The sequence below is a fragment of the Metopolophium dirhodum genome, chromosome 1 (genome assembly GCF_019925205.1).
Source record: "Metopolophium dirhodum isolate CAU chromosome 1, ASM1992520v1, whole genome shotgun sequence".
NCBI lineage: Eukaryota > Metazoa > Arthropoda > Insecta > Hemiptera > Aphididae > Metopolophium > Metopolophium dirhodum.
In genome coordinates, this window is record NC_083560.1 from 41,676,109 (window position 1) to 41,701,140 (window position 25,032).

Genomic DNA, 25,032 nt, shown 5'->3' on the forward strand with positions numbered 1-25,032 from the left:
TATTAAGCTATGCATTTTAAATCCTTTCTTTTTAAAGGTTTTTTGCTTTTAAGTGTGATGTCTAACGCCAAACGCATCATACTCTTCATAACATCACCTCTATCATCAAAAATGTCAAAACTTTAGTTTTAGTTTCACTTTTAAAATGAAAAATGGAATTATCAATTGGTCAGAATTATTAATTAAATGTAACTTCTAAGTCCCTGGTTCATTGTTGTCAAACTATTCAATTAAATAGGTACTCTGTATATGACATTCCTTTGTAATAATAACTCAGAACATTCCGATAGTTAGATTAATGGCTCTTGTAAGTAGGTTTAATGTTTATTTGTTCTGTAAAACTAGGTAAGATTGTATCTTTTAACGTGTAGGTAACCTAAGTATGTCATTAATAATGTATGATTATTAATTTTTTTTCTTTTTCACATTTTGTTTAATGTTTAATCCATGATTATTCATGACTTTGAATATAAAAGATTTACTACTAAGCCTAGGCATAGCCCATTTAAATAAAAAGTATTGGCATAATTGCAAAATGTAAGAGTTGTAAAAAAAGGAGATGATTATAAATGTATAAATAATTTTTGTATTTGTATTCGTAAGGGCATGGCAGGCAGGATATTTTCCTGCTGCCACCTGCAGGTATAACATGTATAGATTCAACTCAATAAATAATGGGAAAATTGCCGCTGTAATGCAATGAACTTTCATGCCCATTTTTTTATTTAAAAAAACATACCTTTTTTATTCACAATTGTATTAATTGTATTGCCAAAATACAAAAATTTAAATAATAGATACAAATATATTTCAATAATTTTTATTTAACATTATATGTAATGATAATATGATAAAAACAAATTTTAAGTGCATTAAGGATACATTTTCCTTAAATTGTTAACAGTTTCTTTACTTAGATTTCAATTATTTTACTCTAAGTATTACTTTACACAACATAATATTTTACTAAGTCAACTATATTATCCAATTCCTTCAAATTAAAATTGAAAATGTCTGTAAACAGCTCAAAACGAGTAAAAATATTTTGAACATTTTAGCAAGTATATGAATTTATAAAATAAACACATGGTATACATTTTAATTATTTACTGTTATTTGTTTTGAAATCTATGTCATTAAAAACGTTAGTTGTTTGGGAATCAACCTTTTTGTAAAACTAGAACAGTTTAGGAAAAATGGTAGCAACACTGGGCTACTAGTGTTGTGCATCCCCCTGCAGTGATGGTCGCTACTCGCAAGCCTTGTACCATAACGACACAATGAAATGTCGTCGTTAAACGTTTGTACATTTTAATATGTGATTCTTGTTGTGTATTTGTGTGATGTGTAGAAAAGTTTATTAATATAAATATTAAATAGTTAGCTAATAAAATTACCAATTCAATAAGGCCTTATCTCAAAATATTTATTGTTTTTATAAATAAATACTATTTCTAGTAAATTTAAGTTTTTAAAAAGTACATTATCAAACTTACAAGATGTTTTCAAATACAATTTGTTATACTTGTAAGTATGTGGCTGAAGATAACTTACAAATTACTGTTGCCTATACGCTATTAAATATGAAAAACGCTCTCCTGTACAATTTACCATTTTTATTAATGGTATGCTGATACTAACACAGTAGTTATAGCCAGTGGCGGCGCCAGATAATTTTATTAGGATGGGGGTGGCGATACGGGGGCAATTTTTTTTTATCAAATACCTATTCATAAAGTATTGCTAAAAATTTTTTGGGTTTTATATGTAATATTTCTAAATAATCAAAAAAAAAAATAATTAAATAGTTACCTAATTAATAAAATGTCTTTATTTACTTATATATTGATATTTTTAACATAATGGAATCCAAAGTAGGTATAACCTAAAGTACTTCTAATATGTTTTATATAAACTTGTAATAAGGTTTTATGACTTATGACATACGAATGTGTTATATGCACATTCATATTTTATGTTCATAAACAAATATAGAGTCACAGAGAGGGATTTTTATGTATCTAAAAAGCAACATATTAGTATTACCTATTAAAATAAAAATCAATAAATGCAATTTATTGTGTTACCATTATTTATTTTATTTTATTATTCTGATTATATCTAAATATCAACATGCCATTAATTATTAGTGTCAAATGAATATAAATAATTACAAATTATTAGGATAGTATTACCTATATTATATATTATAGTATTTAATAAAATGCTCAATATAAAATGCATTTTCAGATTAAACTAAAATGTTCAACATTAAATTATAGGGGGGTCTAGGAGGGGCAAAATCAAATGTTGTTGGGCACTTGCCCACCCTGTCCCCAGTGTAACGCCGCCCCTGGTTATAGCCCACAAAAAATGTTTAGTTTAGGTACAGAAGAATAGGTTTTACTATTCGACGTCAAACGCATATTATCAGATGTGTAGATTGATTGCATAGAATAGCTTTGTATCAGCTTTAATATCAGCAGAACTTTTAGTTTTGTTAAATCATTGTAAATCTGTTTTCGAAAAAAAAGCACCCACAAAAATATACTGCTGGAGCAATTGCCCCTTCTGCCCCCCCCCCCCCCTTACAACTAAATACACAACCCTGAATCTAGACCAGTGTCCAGGTGTCACAAGAGCATCAACATTGCCGTCTGGTGGCCGCCTATACCAACCTTATTTAACTCGTGCTTAAAGGTCCTCACTAGAGAGCCTTTAAATATATTATCTAGGCTCTCCAGTCACCACCATAGATCTTATGCCAATAGACGGTAAATAGTAATTCAATTGATAGGACTTGTGGGCGCTGCTGGCGGTACACCGTGTACTGCGCACATTAAAGTACAATATTTTTAAAACCATACCAGACCTAAAGGACGATAAAATACCATGTATTTCATATATAGTATTTGGTACGATAAAATATTATAATTTATAAATAATTATACATTTGTATTTTGTACTTTAACTTAAGGATTATCGTCTAATCTTAAACTAGGTACATAAGTCACAAAATAAGTACCTATACAATATTATTTTATACAATAGAGATTGTACAAAATGGTAAACCTGACATCAAATTTTGCTGTATTACCGTGTTGCCTCACCGCGGCTCATAGTGCATATTATGGTATACGATAGGCTCGTCTATAGTATAAGGTCTATGGTCCCCACTGCAGCGGTACTCGGCGGTAGCGGTTACAGTAAAATGAAGCCGGACACAATTTCACCGCCATCGCGGCAGCACCGCCAAGACAAAAGAATTGTACCGCCATCGCTGCAGTGTGTGGCGGTGACCTTAGTGGCGGGGTTTTATCGATTTTATTGTATATTTTTTTTTTGTTGATTCTTCTGGATATTTATTTATGTTTATAAATATTAATTATTATTGATATATTATAATTATAAATTGTTTATATAATTAATATTTATTTATTTATTTATGTACATGGATACTAGTATCTGTGGTTTGTGGGTGGTGTGCACTGTTGCGGTGTGATAGTGGGTATCATTGTTATCACAGTGATGCTGAGAGTCGTCCATGAGCGTCATCCATGAGCGTCGTTTTTAATATATCGTTGTATTTGTATGTTGTTAAATGTTTGCGCTTCGTTTATAACGTTTTTGTAACTCTTTCAGTGCCGAAATTCTGTATTTCAAAGGCTTCAGTGTTTAAGGCGGTACTAATCACATTTTCATTATTTATGTGTGTTTTCATTGACCGTGTGGTGATCGCCGTGATGTTGTAAATAATTATAAACACTTTTTAGACTTTTTATATATAACACTTTATTATTACAAGTTCAAATACAAAATAACTATAAGCACTGTCGTAAGCTTGGTAGACCTACAACGAGGGCTGACTATCATCTACGTAAAGGTACTCTCCCCGTATTTATGCGGGTTCTAACAATGACGTATTGGTGGCGTGATATCTATATTCTAATTTTACTTCCCTAGTAATGTCGAATTGCATTATTGTGTGACTAGGTAAAACAACTTGTTGCTTTCACCTCTGATCCACGCTTCCCGTTATTTTGGTTTATTTTACATTGCATATTACTACCTACATTACCACTCATAAATTATACTACATGTATAATTTATTATTTTACGATATTTTATTTAAAATAATATTATAGTTTTTGGGTTTACTATAACCGTCTCAATATTTTATTTCAAAAAGTTCGGCCAAATCGTAAAATCATTTTAAATACAATATAATATATCGGCCTAAACAGCAAAGGTTATAAGTCCAAAATGTTAAATTTTACAGGAGAGGATAATAACGTTTCACACATTTCGTCTGCTTAATTCCTTAATTCGCAAAGGTCGTATAATACAATAATCCAATGATAATAATATGAAGGTACGACTTTTTCTAGGTCTTAAAATCATTACATCGGAGTATCGAAATGTGTAATATGCTATAATATATTAATATTACTATAGTATATTATATATATATATATAGGTACCCAAAAACTAATGAACAGCGCTTAAAGAGAGAAATCAGGGATGCGTATAGAGTAAGCGAGAATGAAACATGGTAGTAAATATATATAGTTCCTTATGCGGACTCCTTCACTATTTTATGTTCTTTCTCTCTCAGTTATATGGTTATATGATCGCAAAGCATTAATAAAAGGATGGAGTGAAATGCGCTGTCCATTTTAGTTTATAGGTCTATGATTATACATCTCGATGCATCGTATTCAGTACGATTTCTAATTATCAATTTCATGGTGGATAAAATTATACAATTTCAGTTACGCTTTATCATATTATGATGCGGTTTTTTTTATCCAAGAAAACAGAATATATATTATAACGAATATTCATTACTCATTAGTATTTACTACCTATTTACCTATACAGATTTCCAACGTTTTATTTTTGTTAGGTACATACCATAGGTAATAATATAGTATATTTTTTCAACTCGTTTTATTGTTTCTCACATTTAAATTAATTTTTCATTTTTTCATTAAATTAATTTTTTTTTTTCATCTGTTTATGGACTATTAGTAATGGAGAAATTCAGCACATCCCGTTATAAATGTTATTTACATTACTCAATTAACATGCAATTGTCAAAGCTCAAAAAATAAAAAACGCTTCTGAAGATTCTGTGGTTTGGACTAAATATATTAAGATGTCGTCAAACAGTACTATTGGAAATTCTAAAAATACTGGTTTGTAAAATCTGTTTATGTGTATATCAGTATACCTATTTTTATTTTATTTTTTGTCTTATGATAGTTATGCTTACTCAAACTGATTCAGATCCAAGTAATGATCTCATACGAGATGCTAATAGTAACTGTGAACTTAATTATGATGGATTAAAGCAACAATGTGATAAGGCAATGGATGAGTTGATGAAGTTGAGAAAGTATATAGTTATTTTAATGTCAAATCTGAAAAATTAAAATAGTTATCATACATTTTGTTTTATTAACACAGACAACATGGAGAAATAATGCGAAAATTCGATCAGACAAGAAAAGAATTGGAATACTATCGTGATCGAAATAAAGTTATGATTAATCGAATTGAACAGGCTGACCAAGAATCATCTTCATTATATGCTAAGCTAGCTGTCGAAACACAAATTTTGAATAGATCCGAACAGGTACATATTTCTTATTGCTTTTTAAACATTGGAAGAAACAATAAAATTGATTTTACTGAGGATTAATATCTTATCTAATTTCAAAATATCTTTGTAATTTGTATAGGTATTAATAAAGTAATTAAATAATAGTGGTCCTATTAATAGTCTTAATGACATTTTAGTATATTATTGCTTACAGTACAAACTGTTCATTCATTGTATTGTTATGAATTTTAGGTCAGTATTTTTGACCTTGTCTAATACTCTAATTTATTCTTAACACATATTATGTACTATATATCGTTATAATAAATAGTAAATACATATTTATTTTTTGATATATTAATTATTTAGCCTTTATTATTTATTTTTTAAGCGTTTGTTGACTTGAATGGTTTCACTTTTATAGAAAACATTATTTACCTTATTATGTCTTGATAGTTTATGGATTATGAAAGGTGAAAATGTTTGAAGGAATTTTTGAATAAGGTAAAAGGGCATAAATGATGTTTAATAATATTGTCATGCTCATTTTTCTAAAATTGTGGTAGCCCCAATAAAATTTTCAAAAACTCTTTGATTATTCTTAATAGTATTTATTATACTGAATATGATGGAACAACCATATTTGGACAAACATTCTTCATACTTATTTTTTAAGGTTTACTTGTATGACCTAATATTTTATAAATTAAATATTTCCACTTAATCTTAAATAAAAGTACAATAGAATCCGCTTAACGTTAATATCGTTATATATGGCATTGTAATAAGCGGATTCTAATGTATATTGTTATTAATCCCCATGGGCTATTATTAACTTTAAATTACTACAAAAATAAAATAGTCTTTACTTTAAAGGCACAATTACATACATTTGATAATAACAACTAACGTTCGTAGGTGATATGATAACAATACAGTATAAATCAAAAATAAAATAACAAATACTTATTGCTATGAACCAGTGGCGTCATTTGTGGGATGCAAAGGTGTGCAAACAGTGGCGGCTTGAACTTTTTTTTTCTTGACTCACATTTAATATTTTTACACCAACCACCCTAAAAAATTTTTCACTGCTCTCCAAAAGGTGAATTCATAGTTTTTTTTGCGGATAAGTTATGCCAGTTATAGGTATTTAATTGGTATACACAGTAAATATTATATAACCCTGTATCACCCCTGAACCATATAATAATTGTACTTATATTACATATCAATATATGCATTACATTTAGAAAATATTATATAATAATACATTATATTCTAAATGTTAAGTATTAAATGTAATATTTTCAACAATAATCTAAACTAAAAATTTAATTTGATGATATTAATTTAAAAAAAAATTCATGTGATACCAGTTTGTACTTTGTATGCACTAACCTGTAGTTATTGAAAATTTCAAGATAATTTCTTATTTCTTACTTATTTTAACGGTTTAAAGTTAATTGTGAAAATTGAGTGAATATAATAAAATTAATTAATGTGGATACATTATTAATATAACCATGAATCATGATCCTCATGAGAAAAAAAGTTAACCGGCTCCAACTTAGTAAATTTGAATTTTTTATTGAAATAATTACATTAAATTGGAATTCTTTTAAAATAAAAGTAAATAACTTGTATTTTTATATTACTATTTATTCATTTTATTTGAACATAAGGTGTGGTTTTAGTAAATCTGAAGAAAAACCAAATTTATTTATAGCTTCTTCAATATCAATATCTATATCCTTTTCACAACTTAAAAGAATAAGACTTTCAAGTCGTTCTTCACCCATTGTTGAGCGTAGTCTTGTCTTCACTAATTTTACCTAAATGTAAATTAAATGGTGAGTCGTCAATCATAAATAATTTCTACTCATAGTTTAAAACAATGACTAGAGAACAGATTTAAATGCTCTAAAGGACAAGAAAAATGCATTAAAAAAAATGGTTGAATACACTCATAACAAAAATTATTTTTAACATTGAAAAAATTTGTTTTGTTATTATAGAAATTCTTATTCTTATTAATTGTTTTTATCATCTTATTATTATTTTATTATTCATTTTATTATTTCGTTTGAAAAATCGTATAAAATAGAAGTACGACGAGAAAAAATAAATAATATTTTATTTTATTTTTTTAGAATGAATTTTAATTAAATTGTTATCAAATGTTATCTATTCTTATATAAAAATGACTTAAATAAATAAAAAATTCAAAAATGCTCTAAAAAGTAAGTCTTAAAAATGCACTATTAAAGATACATTTTTTTAATTCCTTGATGTATGAAATTAACTTTGTGCTTGTATAGCAATGATTTTGGACATTCAGAAAAAATTGCAATCTACATTCAAATTCGCTCAGGTGAAAGTAAAGCTAAGTCTTTTAAAATATCTTGAGCACCACTGAACCGTGATATAAACGATGTTGTTATTTTATCTAAAGCCATAAAATATGTGTTGATTATACTTTTCAAATGGTGAATTTAAATTTTCTTCTTCAGCATTTTCATCAATTTGCCTCTTCCGTTTTTTTAATCTAATAATTTTAAAGTCCTTTTCAGGCAGATCATGTGCTTCACAAAATTGTTTGGCTTCATCTATAATTTTCTCATATTTGATGTCAGAGCGCATAGACAGTAAATTTTCTTTTGCGTATTCACAAGTCTTAATGCCTCAATAAAGTCTAGTGATTTTGACTGTAAATACTTAGACAGTGGTGTTGTGACCGAAAAAACCTTTTTCATAAAAATTAATGTTACAACAAAACTAAATGTTGAACAAATACTTTTAAATATACTTGCATTTGAAGACGTTACTCTATCATTGAATGATTCCAAAATATTTAGTGATTTTAATAATGCTTTAAATCTTTCGTATACAACAGTAATGAGATGTCCATCTCGTATTAGAAAAACTTTTGATACGACGAATCCGTTCTTCTGGATATAAATCATGTCGACATTCAATAAACACAGCAGTCCTTTTTCTTGCCCTCATAAATTCAATAATTGATTGCAAGTGACCAAAAAAATTTTTTGTATCTGTACAAGAGTCACATGTATCAACCACAACCAGATTTAATAAGTGAGCGAATCACCATACATAAATAGCCCTTGAATTTTCACGTTGAATATATGTCCTTAACCCTGAATAGGTACCTTGCATTGCTGCAGCGCCATCGTACGCCTGCGCACATAAGTTTTTCTTCCAATCAATGTTATGCTTCTCTGTTATTTCACAAAATTTTTCATACAATCCTTTTCCAGTCCCGTCAGCTGCAGCCTCTAATGCTACAAGCCTTTCTTCAATATCACCATGAATATTGACAAATCTTATTATAAATGAAAACTGCTCAATATTAGTAACATCAGAGATTGTGTCAATAATTACTGATAACAATCCAGCTTTTTTAATTTTAGTTAAGATTGAGGATCTTACTAATTCTCCCAATATTTTAAGAATTTTATTTTGACTTATTTGAGATAAAAAAGTAAGTCTATTTAGTTTTTTTTTTCAATTTATCTAAGTGTATTTTTAAAACAGCATTATGGTGACTAAGAAGCTCTACTAATTCTAAAAAGATTCTTCATTAATAAAACAACAGTAATTTAGTATTTTAGTACAAAGCATGACAGATAAAATAAACAATTAAAAATGAATTTATAAAAAAAATATTATTTACCAGGACATTGCAGCTGAGTAGAATCAGTTATCGAAACACCCTCTAAGTTTGATCCATCATTCTCTAGGCTTGCAGATTCTTCATTAATAAAACAACAGCAATTTAGTATTTTAGTATAACATAATGACAAATAAAATAAACAATTAAAAATGAATTTATAAAATAAATATTGTAGATTTAGTTATCAAAACATACTGTAACTTTGATCCATCATTCTCTAGGCTTGCAGATTCTTCATTAATAATACAACAGTAATTTAGTATTTTAGTACAAAGCATGACAAATAAAATAAACAATTAAAAATTAATTTATAAAATAAATATTATTTACCAGAAAACAGCTGAAAATAATCAATTGAAAATTATTTATTTATACCTAATAATTTTATTGTTGATACATAATTACCTAATATATTTTTATGATTCAATACCTTATTGTATAAAAGTTAAAATAGGTAGGTAATATATTTAAAAGAAAACAGAGACGAGAGCAAATTCAATTTAATGCATTTTGCATAATATAAACAAAAGTTAGGTATTTTGTATTTCAGACACATAAGTTATAACTAGTGCTAGGATTTATATGTAATAAAAAACCAAAATTAAGTACATTTATATGTAATTAAAATGGCCAAAATCTGTAGTATAAAATAAAAAATATGTAATAAGAAAAATTTAAAAATATGTTAACGTGTTAAATTAAAATACAATTCTAAATCATTTTTGAATAATGCAATTCATTGTTTTTAATTTCTAATCAATACTACTACAGTACTACTACTACTAAACCACCAAAATTGTCAAAATGTACGAAATATGTATAATTATATAAAATAAAATATTTATTTTTTATCTTTTTTATTGCAAAACATGTGAAACGAATCTATCATTTGCAATAAATAAGTTATCATGTTTTAGTAAAAATATGTATTTACATACAAATCCCAGCCCTAGGTTTAACTGATAAGTAGTTCCTGGACTTATAAGCAATAAAAATCTATAAAATATGTAGATTCATATTATAATTATTTAAAAAATACGCAATATTATTATGTTTTTTACAAATTGTATTAAACTATGATTTTGACCAAAAATATTAAACCATCTACCTAAATAGTGATGAACTGAAAAGTCATGAAGACATCAAGTTTTATATTTAAAAAAATCCCTTTAAATTAGGTATCATAATATTTCTGTAAATTTTGTAATTAATTGTAATACTTTAGCACTATTTTGGGTAATAAGTAAAAACAACGTAATAGAACTTATAAGTACTTACTTAAATGTAGTGAAAAAAAAGATTTTATATCTTGCGTTCATCCTGCACCATTTTTAATGTTATTCAATTTACAAGCCTTTAAATGCTTGTTCCAATTCCATAAGTTCATTGATGCCTTAATTTTACCACACGCACATTTTGTTTCATTTTCATCCATAGCATATATTTCAAATGTTTACGTTTTAACTTTAAAAAAACACAAGTTTATTCACTGTAAGTTGCAACTGCCAATACTGCAGTAAAACTAAACAGTATTATTATAAACTTCAAAATGTATAAAAATTGTATACATTAAATAAGTAAGAAAGTAACCCGCTTATGAACATGGAGTGTAATCTAATGGTTATCAAAATACCAAGCAGATATCGAAAAATAACAAAAATATTCTGAGAATATTTATAAATATTCGTTTGTTCCCCAATACCCATATGATATAATATAACATATCTAATATAAAAACTGCAACAAGCCAACAACTATTTTAATCAGTAACCAGAGTAACCTACTATTATAAACAATGTTAATAGTTATCTTTCATCGATAATTTCTTCGAATTAATAAATATAATGTTTATATTCCATTCTTTACACATGCGGGTACCGGGATTAACCGCTTAACTTAATGTTGGCTGTTACTGTACGACTTACACTGATACACATGTAGTCCATATAGAGCTGAACATTATATTTCTAATTGAATTACCAACTTTTAAAACTTCTTCAAACTAACTTTCCCAACCACAGGACACCCACCCACCCACCCATTAATATTTCTATGAATCACATGATTCAAATATACCTCCTTCGAGCCGCCACTGAGTGCAAATGCATCCCATGAATTTTTTTTTAACAAACTTTTTGTGTAAATCATTTTATAAAATTATAGTATAAAACAAATAATAATTTTGCAATTTTTTTTGATTTGTCAATTTTGATGGTTATGGACGGACATTTTTTACTCCAATAGTCATCAATTTTTGAAATCAAATTCTGTTTATATTGAAAAATTTCTTAACCATTATAGGCATTTTAAAATTAATTCTATATATTTATCTTCTGAATTTTCTTCCATCCAAGCACTACTTAAAGGAAAAGAAATTAATCCTGATATAATAACACTAACAGAAATTCTGTCCAAACTTTAAAAACCTTAAAACCTTAAAAATAGTAACAATAATTTTAACATTGCCTGTTAGTACTGCTTCCAATGAATGCTTTTTATCTACATTGAAAAGAGTGGAAAATTATTTGCGCTTAACTATGGGAGATAACAGGTTAAGTGATTTAATGGTTATTCCAACTGAAAAAGAAAATGCTGATACACTAGATCTTAATGAAGCAGTAGATAGTTTCGCTAAATTTAAATCTAGAAGATTTCCTTTATTGTAATTTATTATATTATACTTGAATATGCATTACTTATTAATTATATTAATTTGTTTATATACATTTTTATATGAAAATCTATTAGGTAATTTAGTTTTTTAGCGTTAATTGGAAGCTATACTAAAAGACAATATAAAATAAAGTTAATTTTGATTAGTTGTATTATCTAATTGATTGTTGAACAATTAGCTTGGTGATCCATATAATATTGTGTTAAAACAAAATAAAAAACATTTTTGCCAACAAAATTATTGTTATTTGTTTAATACTATAATTTCTATGAAATGACCTACATTTACACAAAAAGTGTGTTGAAAAAAATTCATGGGATGACTCGACCATGCGAGCGACTGGTATTACTTCAGATTTTTTATGTTGGTTTTGCATCCCATGAAAAAATGTGAAATGATGCCCCTGCTATTAACTACCATGTATGTATAAATTTGAAATAAAATAAAGTTTAGTGATATGAACAAATCAATTTTTATTTTACTTATGGTTTCCATCATTCTATGGATATAGAATAGGATAATATTACTTGAATATTTGATATAAAATTTGTATTTTTGGTATTTATTTTTTTCAATAATATATTTTAGCATTGATAGGATAATAAATTATAACATTAAATAATTTAAAATTGTGTTTTGACGTCATTAAAATATTTTTTCAGGATATTCCTGAAGTTGATACAGCAAGTGGTGATTCGCTTAATGATCACTTCATCCCATATGATTCAAGGCCAGAAAATTATGAAGCTTTGAGAAAGGCATATGAAAACTTGCACACTAATCATTCAGCAGCTGTTAAAAAAATGGACAAGATGAAAGATGAAATTAATCAACTAAAAAAACAATGTGATGAATTATTTAAAGAACGCGATACAGCTTTTCGAGAAAAAGATGGTTTTAAACAACAGTATATAGCTGCTATACGCCAATTGAATTCAACAGTTCAAGAACGTAATAATCTTCAAGTTGCTATACAAAAAATTCAACAACAAAATAAAGAAACGATCATGGAAATGAAAGCTGCTGCTATTTATAGTTTAAAAGTTAGTAAGGAACTTAAAGAATTGAATAAAGCTCATGGTGATGCTGTTGAAGAATATAGACTCATTATGAGTGAGCGTGATGTTGTTAATAATGAAGTCGAAAAGCTTTCTGAAGATTTATCTCAAGCTTATAACAAAAATAAATTATTGGAAAATGAAATAAAATCTTGTAGAGATGAAAAAAAAACTCTACAATTGCACGTTGAATCATTAAAACGTGAAATATCATCAGCATTACATGATCGTGATAAAGCACTTAAAGAATGTAATGATTATCAAAAAAGATTTGGAGAGATAACAACTAAAAATGAATCTCAAAGAGAATTTAAGAGTCTTTTAAATTATAACTTCAGTAGAGAAAGAGAAAGAAAAAATAGAAATGATTCGCGAGAACAAGATGCTCCTTTAGATTTATTTAACTCTTGTAAAAAAGAACGTATAGATAATCTAGATCTAGCTAATCAGGAAATTGAACGTTTAAGAAATTTAGCAAATAAATATCATAATGAATTAGACGAATCTCTAGAGGAAGCAGAAATATCTAAAAGACGTCGTGATTGGGCTTTTAGTGAACGCGATAAAATTGTGTTAGAGCGTGAAAGTATACGAACCCTCTGTGACAGTTTAAGAAAACAGCGTGATGATGTTGTGAGCAAGTTAGCGCTTGCTATTACAGACTGTGATGATGTGATGAAACAAAAAAGTGATACAGTTAAAGAACTCAATTATTTTAAGTATGATAGTAATATTTTAAAATGCAATTTTATTCTTATGCAAATATGTTTTCTTACATTGTAGGGAAAAAATGGGATCTCAATTAGAAAAAGAAGTTCGTTTACTAAAATTACAGTCTACTGGTTGTTATAGTCAGGATTCTGCAATAGATACCGACCTTCAAGACTGGGATACAGAAATATTAAATATTGATTTGGTAAGTGTTATTTATAATATTATCAGATTACGTATGATTTAATGTAAATGTATATTTTCAGGGTGTTTTAGGGACAAATGAAGATTTAGGAATTGATTTACTTGGTGGAAGAGATGATCCTTTGTATCCCAACGATAATGCAATTTATATAACATCGGTCAATAAAGGAAGTGTTGCAGCAAGGAAATTGAGGTTTGAATCTACTATATTATTTTAAAAATATGTTAATATTTATACTATAACTATATAGTATGTACATTATATATATATATTTATATATATATAAAAGAGAGTTTAATAAATGTTAGACTATTTATAACTCAAGAACAGCTGGATCGATTAAAAAAAATTCTTTCATCATTAGAATGGTACATTTTCCTTAAGTGTTGCATGCTTATTTAAAAAGTAGAAATTAAAACTCATAGAGGTGCTCAAACAGGGATTTGGAAATTTATGATAGACATTTTTGTTTAAAAATGGTTGCTATTGGTTAATCGTTAATCAAATTAATACTATATTGAAATAATATTAATATTAATATCAATATTGGTATAGTATTATATTTAAAATTAAATATTACATATATTATATTGTTAAATATATATAAACTCAAGATGATCAATCAAAATTTTTAAGTTTTTTTAATCGAAAATAGAACCACATTTTGTATTTACGAGCATATCTCAAAAAGTGCTCAGCGGATTTTTATATGGTTTTAAATAATAGATCGGTCAAATCATGGGGAAGTATTTAATGTAAAATTTGTCTTGAAAAAATTTATTGGGTGGCTGAAAATAATAACAATAATAAATAAATGTTTGCCTGTATGCCCTTTATGCATTTCTAAACGATCGGACCGATTTTGTTAGTGTGTTTGAGTGGTTCCAGGGATGATTAAGATTCACAATTAGATCCGGTAGGTCCAACTTTGGGATGGTGCTCAAACAGGGATATTGATATTTACGATAGAAATTTTTGAAATATTTTATATACCATTGAAAAATAGTTGCTTTTGTTAATAGAAGAAATAATTAGTAGAAATTAGTATTTTATTTGTATATTGGTTGCCATTTGTTAATCGGGTAGATCAGGTACAAACATGCATAAAATCTAATTTTCGCACATTGCCTACCACTTTCTGCAGAGAGTTACACCCAAAAGGAGTTGAATAATCACAATTATTTTAACAGTTATCATTTTGTACGGGCAACAAAGTATGCGGGATCAGCTAGTATATATATAAAAGCCAAATACTCAATTAAATTCTTTAAATGCATAATTTCAACAATACAATATCCAATCTATACATTTTAGATTCTGAGTGGAAAGATGAATGTATTGATTTTACAATGATGTGTGTTTTTTAAAATTTTAAAATTTATTTTTTATTTTTGTGTCTGTCATCACCTTTTAGGACAGTAAAAATGCTTGGATTTCCTTCAACAGTATCTTTTCTAATAGGAAAGTGAATCTAGTTGGTATTTTGGGTGGGTTAAAAGTAAAAACTTCCCAGTAGTTTTCAAAAGCGCCTTGAAAAACAAAAGAAAAACGGGAATTTTTACTCAAAATCTGTTTTTGAGAAAATTAATTTTGGTTTTTGGTCCAACTTCTAAACAAATTACTGTAGGTACATGAAATTTGTACTGAATGTTTATGTTAGCATTTTCTATACACCATAACAATTTACAAATATTTTGATTTATTTTGAGCTGTTTACGTTCAGTTTCCATTTTTTCTATAAATAACAATAAAATGTTATATGTTAGTTGAAAAAGCTTGAAAATTTAATAGAAGACTCTTAGTATATTGTTTCAAAGGCGCAGATGAAAAAAATTAAAAACCCATAGTCACAATTTTGTTTTATAAGCATTTAAAGTTCAAATATTAACAAAATACGTAAAAATGACGAAAATTTGCAAATTATTTTGAGTTAGAAATTCATTAAAAATTGTATTTTTAAATCTAAGATTTGAAAATGTAATATAAGATTACTCATAAGTTTGTCTACCTTTATCAAAAAAAAAATGTCTAGAAGAAAGTTACATTAAATTTTTATGAGCGTTTGAAATTCATATTTTTTCAACATTTGATATTCACTCGATTTCTCATGTAACAATTTTCTTATTCTGTTGTCATTAAAAAACGAATGACTACACTGATATATTGTTACAATAGCAGTAGAAAAATATTAAAAATACATAGGCACAATTTTTTTTTATTAGCATTTAAAGTTTGAATTATGACAACATTTATCAAATTTAAAATTTAATAATTATTTTGTAGTTAAAAATGTATAAATTGCTCAACTTTTACAGCTAAGGATTGAAAATTTAAAACTAGGTTTTACGTAAATAGGTAAATATATAAATTACTTTATTAACAATAATATCATCAAATATACTTAGTACCACAAACTTCTACACAGTAGTTCGTGCTTCGTAATATCATAGGCTGATTGACCGTTTTCGCTCAGAATCGTTTTTCTTATACAATGATATTATATCATTGAATTCAAATTTAACACCATCCAATTCAGTGACCCACTTGTAACCTACTGTACAACAGAGTGATACCTACTTGCCAACCTTTTTATATTTCAAACTTAAACAAACAAACTGTTAAGCGCTAACTTATTTTCAGCATTCAAATGTTGACAACATTTTAGGACTGTCCCTTTACTTGAAAGAATTACATTACTTACAGAAATAGATGGTTTTATTTAGTAAAGATTTCTGAAAATGTACAAATGATAGTTATACGATGTTTTGCCTAATTGGTGATAGTAACACTACTGCTTGTTCAGTAGGGACCTAGGCTCTGTTTGTAACCAGTATAGACCAAAAAGATTGTGTGAATACATTGCCGTCTTTGCTGGGCTATCGGTTATTACGCACAATGAAAATGTTTATACTACATTATTACATAATTGGCAGTTGCTCCTAACAAAACACTCTTTATTTAAAAGGTTGTCAGTCAGCAAAACCAATTTGGTGTTGTTAGTTTTGATATTGGCGTGAATTGACCGATTATAATAATTAAAAGTAAGAGTATTATCTAGGGCACCTCAGAGGCATTTATTGATGCTTTAATTTTAAAGTGCATTATAACTATTTAAAATAATCATAGCTCACTCAATTTTTTTTTATTCTATTTGGTAATATCTATGTATGTTTTTCTTTCTAGAGTTAATGACTGTATATTAAAAGTGAATACCCTTGATTGTACATCAATTAGTAAGCGATTAGTTTTGGAGACTATAAGATCATTAAGCAGTGCTACTTTTGTTATAAGACGAAGAAAACCTGCTTCTCCATCTAAGAGTTTTTTCACAACTCAACTTCAAGTAAATAATTGTGATCATGGAATCTCATTGGAAACTGGTGTATACATTAATAAAATAACACCCGGATCTCTGGCTGCTAAAGATGGAAATTTAGATGTTGGTGATAGAGTGTTAAGTGTAAGTAAATGTTTAAATGAAAATAAATTATTTGTCTGGATATTCTTATTTGTTTTTTTTTTAGATTAACAACACAACAGTAGATCATATAAAACATTCAAGAGAAGCAATGCTATTACTGCATGAACCTGGTGATGTATTAACTATTACTACTATGAAATCAACATATTGTGCTGGAAATTGTGGTTATGGTCCAAATCGTAGTACTTATAAAAAATATACTAATAGTGCAACACAAACAAATACATCTAAGTATTCAATATATCAAAAATCATATCAAAAACCTCAATATGTTCAGTCAAGAGGAGTGATGGTCGATGTACTAGAAAAACCTCATAAAAATCCTTCACCTATCAAAAATTCTATCTCTGAGAAAGATCAAGAGGATGCAATAGCAGAATTAGATTCTGTAATTGATGCTTTTAGACCTCATCCTGCACCCCTGACTAATACTAAATATCCTTGGTAATTATTAATTTTTTCTTGGTTTATTATAGTATCTTTATTTTTAACATAACTACTGCTATAATTTCTTCATCATCAATTTTTCTTAATATGCACAGATGTTTCCAAATTTGTTAGCATTCGATTCCTTAGGCTTTTGTAACTCTTTAAAAGAAACCTCTTGTATCATTAACTCTTTAGTTAAATATCTAATGAGACAATTCTTAACTGCCAAGTCTATTATATAATTAAGTAGTAACTGCCAGTTTCAGCTTAAAGCTATTATTATTTATAGGTAGCTGCGTCATTTTAGTTTTTTGATAGGTCCCCCAAATTAATAGTATGCCAACAAAAGTTTTCCAGTATATTAAGTACAGTTTTTGGAACCAATACCTATTAAAAAATTATTCGCTTCACTTGTATCTCAACTTATTTACATTAATTATAAACAAATTATTTTAAAACGAGCGTATTTTTTAATTGATTTACATCTATGAAAAAAACAATTTATTATTTATTAATATTATTCTCGTAGCATTCAAATCAATCACTAGATACAATGCATTTTATTGAATAAATCATTATCATATGTTTAAAACAAATTGTTACTAAAAATTGTAGTTATGAAAATAAAAGTAAAAAAATATAAAATACACATTTAAATGAAGCTAAAATGCCGAAATAGATATATCAGTATTCACTAAAAAAAATATTTTGTATAATGCAAAACTTATTGTCAGACACAGTAGTATATTATCTTCATTATTGATACGTTTGTAGGTCTATTTATAAATTTAATATTTACTGGTGTTACTATTTGCCTGATAAACCAATGGTGAATGAAACACATAACAACCTTCCATATCTATATATATATATAAATGGTGTGAAAATGTATAGTAATTCATCAACTGGACCGATTTTGATGACATTTTTTGTGAGTGTTTGAGTGGTTCCCTGGATGGTTTGGATTCACAATTGGACCAGGTAAGTCCAACCCAATGAAATGCTTAAACAGGAGTTTTGAGATTTATGATGGAAATTTTATGTTGTGTTTATTTAGTGTTTTGCATACCCCACAATACCGCTAGTTATAGGTAGATCTAACCAGTATCAAATGAAATAAATATCATACAAATTGTTTTTGATAAAGCTAAAACCTATAATTACTACTTAATTATTCAAAACTCTTAGGTAGATGTGAATTAGTTCATTGCATATTTATACTTTATTTTTTAAAGTTAGGTGACTTTATTTTATAATATGTACTTTATTTAATAAACATACCTTTTATGGTTTTTATTTTTTATAGTCATCATAGAAAATCTAAGGAATTAGACAAGATTGGTGGTACTTGGCCAAAAGCTAGAAGTGGCCCTGTTATTGATCATGGAATTGGTACAATACTTCATCCTCATAAAAATAAGAAACGTTTGCCATTATCTGTACTTTTAAATAATCTTCCGTCTTGCTCATCACAAAATAATTCAAAAACTGTTACTCCATTAATAGATTTCTCTGTCAAGTAAATATTTTATTTTATTCTATATATTAAAATATAATATATTTGAAACAATTTGCTTATTTTATTTAAATAGGTCTGGTAAAGCTGGTAAAGATTTAATGGACTATTATGTTAAAATGAAAACTGCTAAATATAAAAATAGCGGTACTGAAAGTAAAACAGGGGATAGCCTTGCCACAAAACCTACATCACAAAATATGTATGTACCATCATCAACCAATGCTCATCATTTTTCTATTCCACAAAACAGAAGATATTCTCAACCATCTCAATCTTATAGCGGAAAATCAATGTTATATTGTTTTGAACCTCCTTATAGTCATGTTTCTCAAGTAAATTAAAATATAATTGAAATAAATATGATATACATTTACTTGTTATTAATATGGATAACGTATCATTATACAGTTTAATCATGGTCACTCTCTGTCGGTTGATATGGACTACAATAAAAATACAAATGGATCATCTCATCGCATAATGACTAATATCAGCTATCGTGGTGAAGATAAGCCAGCATCTAATCATGGTTATGAAATCGGTACATTTCCTAGAAAGAGAGAAACTCCTAGATTTAGGTATGTTTGTATTGTTCTTTTTAAGTATATATTTTTATTTTGAAGAAAATCCTAAAAAAACACTATACCCACATGTGTTGCTTCTGTCTTACAAACTTATAACCAGGGCTAGGATTTGTATGCAATAAAAAACGGTAAAATATGCATTTTATTTACCACAATATGCATTTAAATTTTTATAAGATAAACACAAAAATATAGTTACAAAAAAAATATTGTTTTGTTGAAATACATCAGTGATTATGCTGTTCGTCTTTAGGGTCACATTACCAGTTTTTCAAATTTTTCACAATTCTATAAAATTTGAAAATTAAATTTTACATTTTAGTTGCCACTTCAATTATAAGACTTTTACACTAATCTACTACCTGATACCTATTTAGGGGGGGAGGGGGGGTTTGATAGGGTGTATTATATCGAAAAAAAACGACTTTACGGGAATAACGCTCAAGCTTTGTAGAATTGTCGGATTCTGATGACTTTTTTTTTTATCTGAAAGAAGAAGACTTCCTACAGCCCACACCAATCTCTGATTTTGTATTTTATTTCAAATAATTGTATTAAAAAATTTGTAAAAAAAATGCTTTTTATCTTGTATTTTTTTAGACATATTATAAAGTTTGAGAATGAAATATTGAAAAATAGAGATCGATGCGGGCTGTAGAATATTTCTCTCTAGCAATTAAATAAAAAATTAAGAAATTTGGTTGATTCTATAAGGTGGTATCATTATTCCCGCAGAATATATTTTTGAGGACAAAATGGCATCGGCATCGGGCGTCTTAATATAATATAATTGAGAAAAAAAAATAATTTAGAAATAAATTTTATAATTCACATTCACTACGAGTGTTACATGCTACGATCACATATTTTTTCAAATTTTCGAAAATGAATGTCAAATTATTTAATCTTTTATCGCATACCTATTGTACCATAGGATTATATTTATAAAAATAAAATTTATGTTTGACAAAAAACCAAGTATTATGAAATTTACTATAAAACATTTATTTTTTGCATTCTTATAATCAAAATGTACAATAATATTCATTTTATTCAATATATGCAAAAACATGCAAAATAAAAATACCACCATTTATCTCATCATGAGGTGATTCGTGGACATTACTGACAAAATCAATAATCAGAAGTCGCAAAAAAAACATGCTTTTGCATATAAATCCTAGCCCTGCTTATAACATAGCAAATTTGTCTTCAGTAGAATTAATTTTGTGTTTTTGTGTTGATTCAGTCTAATACATTTATTTTAAAGCTAGGAACATACAATTTTATTACATTTTAAAATCTTAGATTTAAAAAGAAAAATGTTAGAAATTTCTAAATCTAAATAACTTGCACATTTGTGTAATTTGTACGTAGGTTTTTTGTCAACATTTGAACTTTAAATGCTTATAAAAAATTACTGTGACTATGGATTTTGTATATTTTTCAACTGTCATTGTAACAATATATTAGGATCCTTGAATTAAATTTTGAAGTTTTTTTAACCAACAAATATAATTTTATTGACATTTGTAGAAAAAAAATTTATTTGGTTTTTGGTGCAACTCTTAAACAAATGACCGTAGCTACATGAAATTTTGACCGAATGTTTATATTAGCATTTTCTATACAACATAACATTTTCCAAATATTTTGACTTATTTTGAGCTGTTTACGGACATTTTCAGTTAACATTTTTTTTAGTTTATTTTTCTATAAATATCAAAAACATTTTATTTGTTAGTGAAATAAGCTTGAAAATTTAAAAGAAAGCACCTACAATAGTACAATATTGTTATAATGACATTTGAAAAATATTAAAAACCTTAGTCACAGTTTTTATTTATAAGCATTTAAAGTCCAAATGTTGATATAACACGTAAAAATCACAAAAATGTGCAAATTATTTTGAGTTAGAAATTCATAAAAATTTTCTTTTCAAGTTTAAGATTTGAAAATGTAATACAGAATACCTCATAAGTTTGTCTAGCTTTATCAAAAAAAAAAAATGTCTACGAGAATGTCAAATTAAATTTTTATGAGGGTTTGAAATTCATATTTTTACAACATTTTATATTCACTCGATTTCTCATGTAACAATTTCCTTATTTTGTTGTAATTAAAAAACGAATGACTGTAGATACTTGAAAATTTCACTGAATATTTATACCAACTATTTCTATACATCTAGTACAATATACAATATAGTTGGTTTACCTTTAACAAAAAAACCATTTCTACATGATAGTCAAATTAAATTTGTATGCGTTTTTGAAGTTCATATTTTTACAACATTGGATATTCACTTAATTTCTCATGTGGCGATTTTCTTATTTTGTTGTAATTTAAAAACGAAGAACTGTAAATACATGAACATTTTACTGAATATTTACCTACATTCTCATTTTCTATGCACCATACAATTTTGACTTCTTTTGAGCTACTTACGCAAATTTCAAATTAAAATTTTTCTAGTTTTTTTTTTTTCTATAAATATCAATAAAATTGTATTTGTAGGTTAAAGAGCTTAAAAGTGTAATGCAAGGCTTCTGATATACTGTTACAATATCAGTTTAAAAATATTAAAATATATATTCACACTTTTTTATAAGCATTTAATAATCGATTTTCGACAAAATATATCAAATTTAAAATATAATAATTATTTGTAGTTAAAAATGTATAAAAATGTTCTAATTTTATAGGTAAGGATTGTACATTTAAAAGAAGGTTATAGGTTAGATAGGTTATATATAAATTATTTTATTCACAATAATGTCATAAAATATACTTAGTAATATCATAGGCTGTCTGACCGTCTTTGCTCAGAATCGTTTTTCTTATGCAATGATATTATATCATTTAATTAAAATTTAAAACCATCCATTACAGAAACCCACTTGTAACTTACTGTACATCAGAGCAACACCCACTTGCCCTCCTTTTTTTAATACTGAAAATATAAAGTTTAAAATTTTATTTTTATTTTATTTTGAAAAATTCAAAATAGCTAATTTGAAAATTTGATTATAAGAAAAATTTTATAGTAAAAACATTTATTTAAGTCAAATAGTTTTTTAAATATTAAAATTTTTTTGAGTAAATAAATTTAAAAAATAATTTAATAAAAATATATTTTTTGGGAATTCCTTGACATGAGTATATTTCTTAAATTATTTACTAACTATATCATTCAATTTTAAATTCGTTAAATAGAAAAATTAATTTGGTTCTCAAAAATATTTCATCAAACATAAAATTTTAATAAATGGAAGTTCCATTAGGTTAGGTTAGGTTAAAGTAATTTTATTTTAATATGTTATGATATAAGTGTTTGAAAATATTAATTTTACTGTTCAGGTGGATATTTATTAAAATATTCTGTTTTGTTAAGTACTATTTGATAAATAAAATTGTATAATTTTAATATAATAATAATAAATATGAATCAACGTATTACTTATTTTACTTAGAATCACTTCCAACCCAAGCGTGACTAATAAAAGTAGTGGTGGTACAGTTGACATATCGACTGGGAGTATTAATCGATCAATTAGTAGTGAAAGAGATAGCCCAATGCTAACTTTTAAAGTTGAAGTTCTTAATCCTGGACAAATATCTATGCCTGCCAATAAGCGACAAACTGTATATGATTGGGCATCAAAGTTAGTATTAAAACTAAATTATTAACAATCTCAATACTAATTACTATTAAAATAAATATTTCAGATATTTCAAAAGACCACTACTAAGAGATGTTCGAAGTGGTCCATTAAATGGCGAGTTGAGACGGATCAGTATAGAGAAATCAGACGTACCTCTAGGAATTCAGATATTTTGTGTCGATAATAGTGGAGTTTTTGTATCTTCTGTTACCAGTGAACATAGTGTGGCTTACAAAGTAGGTATTCAAGTCGGAGATCAGCTATTAGAAGTTTGTGGAATAAACTTGAGAAGTACAACATATGAGTTAGCTGCAAATATTTTACAGTATTGTGGAAACTCAGTTACCATACTAGTACAATACAAACCAGATAGTATGTCTCAATTAGTTCATTGATAATTTTTTATAAATAAATGGTTTTCAAAACTAATTTATGTTTTTAGAATACGACGAGCTAAAAGGCGCCAAAAGTTCAACAAGCAGCAGTTCAGAAACTCCAACACCATGCAATTCACCTACTTTGAACTACTCACCTACCAAAAAAATGTGAAAATTGGTATCAGGTGGATTCATAGGCTCCATTGACCAATATATTACCGGATAATCCAAGTCTTAGTAGTCACTCTATTCAGAAATCCGTCCGGCCTCTGGGTGTACCTACAACTTTGTTGTCACTCGTCAGTAAGCTATTATCAAGATTTATTACCACGTGGTCACATATTATATTTTAATATAATACCTAATATTATTTGCATAGTTAATATTATACTAAATATTATAGTACAGTAGGTTTGTAAATTATAGTTTTAGTATTCAAATAATTATGTATTAATGGCACCTATGTGCATTTAAACTCTAAAGTATAAGTATTTATTTAGCTAGTAAATAAATAAATTACTTAATAACTTACATAGTGATACTAAAATTGATCAAATCCTTTTAATCACTTTAATTTAATTATTAGCAAAATTGACTTTTTTATTAAAGAACTTGCTATGGTGTTAATGTAACATGTAGGTATTATTTTATACTATAAAAACTAATGTAATGGTGTTCCATAAAAACCTTGTGAAGTTTTTTATTTAATAGGTGTGTGTATAGAATATATCTTTTATTTAAAACAAATTGTATATTAAGTTCTTTAATTAAACCTACCAATTTTGAAATATTGTCATTAACATTTTTTTGAAAGGTCACTGAAAGGTATATGTTGTAAGACCTTCAAATTAGACATTAATGTGTTTATTATTGTGTATCTATTAAAAATGATGTTTTACTTTATGTACCTACAAATTATCATTTTTATTTATTTTTATTATGTATATTATAATTTAATAAAAAATATTTGAATATAATTTATGATTGTGTATTTAATTTTAACACCAATGTGTCTACCAGTTAAGACAGA

At 26.8% G+C, this 25,032-nt stretch overlaps 1 protein-coding gene across 1 annotated transcript; it reads left to right on the forward strand.

Moving 5' to 3' along the window:
- Positions 1 to 3,758: 3,758 nt before the first annotated feature.
- LOC132936558 (disks large homolog 5-like) lies at positions 3,759 to 24,321 on the forward strand. Its single transcript, XM_061003298.1, has 15 exons — positions 3,759 to 3,883; positions 5,032 to 5,198; positions 5,266 to 5,398; positions 5,470 to 5,638; positions 12,636 to 13,750; positions 13,815 to 13,947; positions 14,009 to 14,139; positions 17,131 to 17,407; positions 17,472 to 17,872; positions 19,164 to 19,376; positions 19,450 to 19,708; positions 19,785 to 19,954; positions 23,434 to 23,625; positions 23,690 to 23,997; positions 24,068 to 24,321. The coding sequence occupies exons 2-15, from the start codon at positions 5,159 to 5,161 to the stop codon at positions 24,172 to 24,174; spliced, it is 3,648 nt and encodes a 1,215-aa protein (XP_060859281.1). The 5' UTR covers positions 3,759 to 3,883; positions 5,032 to 5,158; the 3' UTR covers positions 24,175 to 24,321.
- The last annotated feature ends 711 nt before the right edge of the window (positions 24,322 to 25,032 follow it).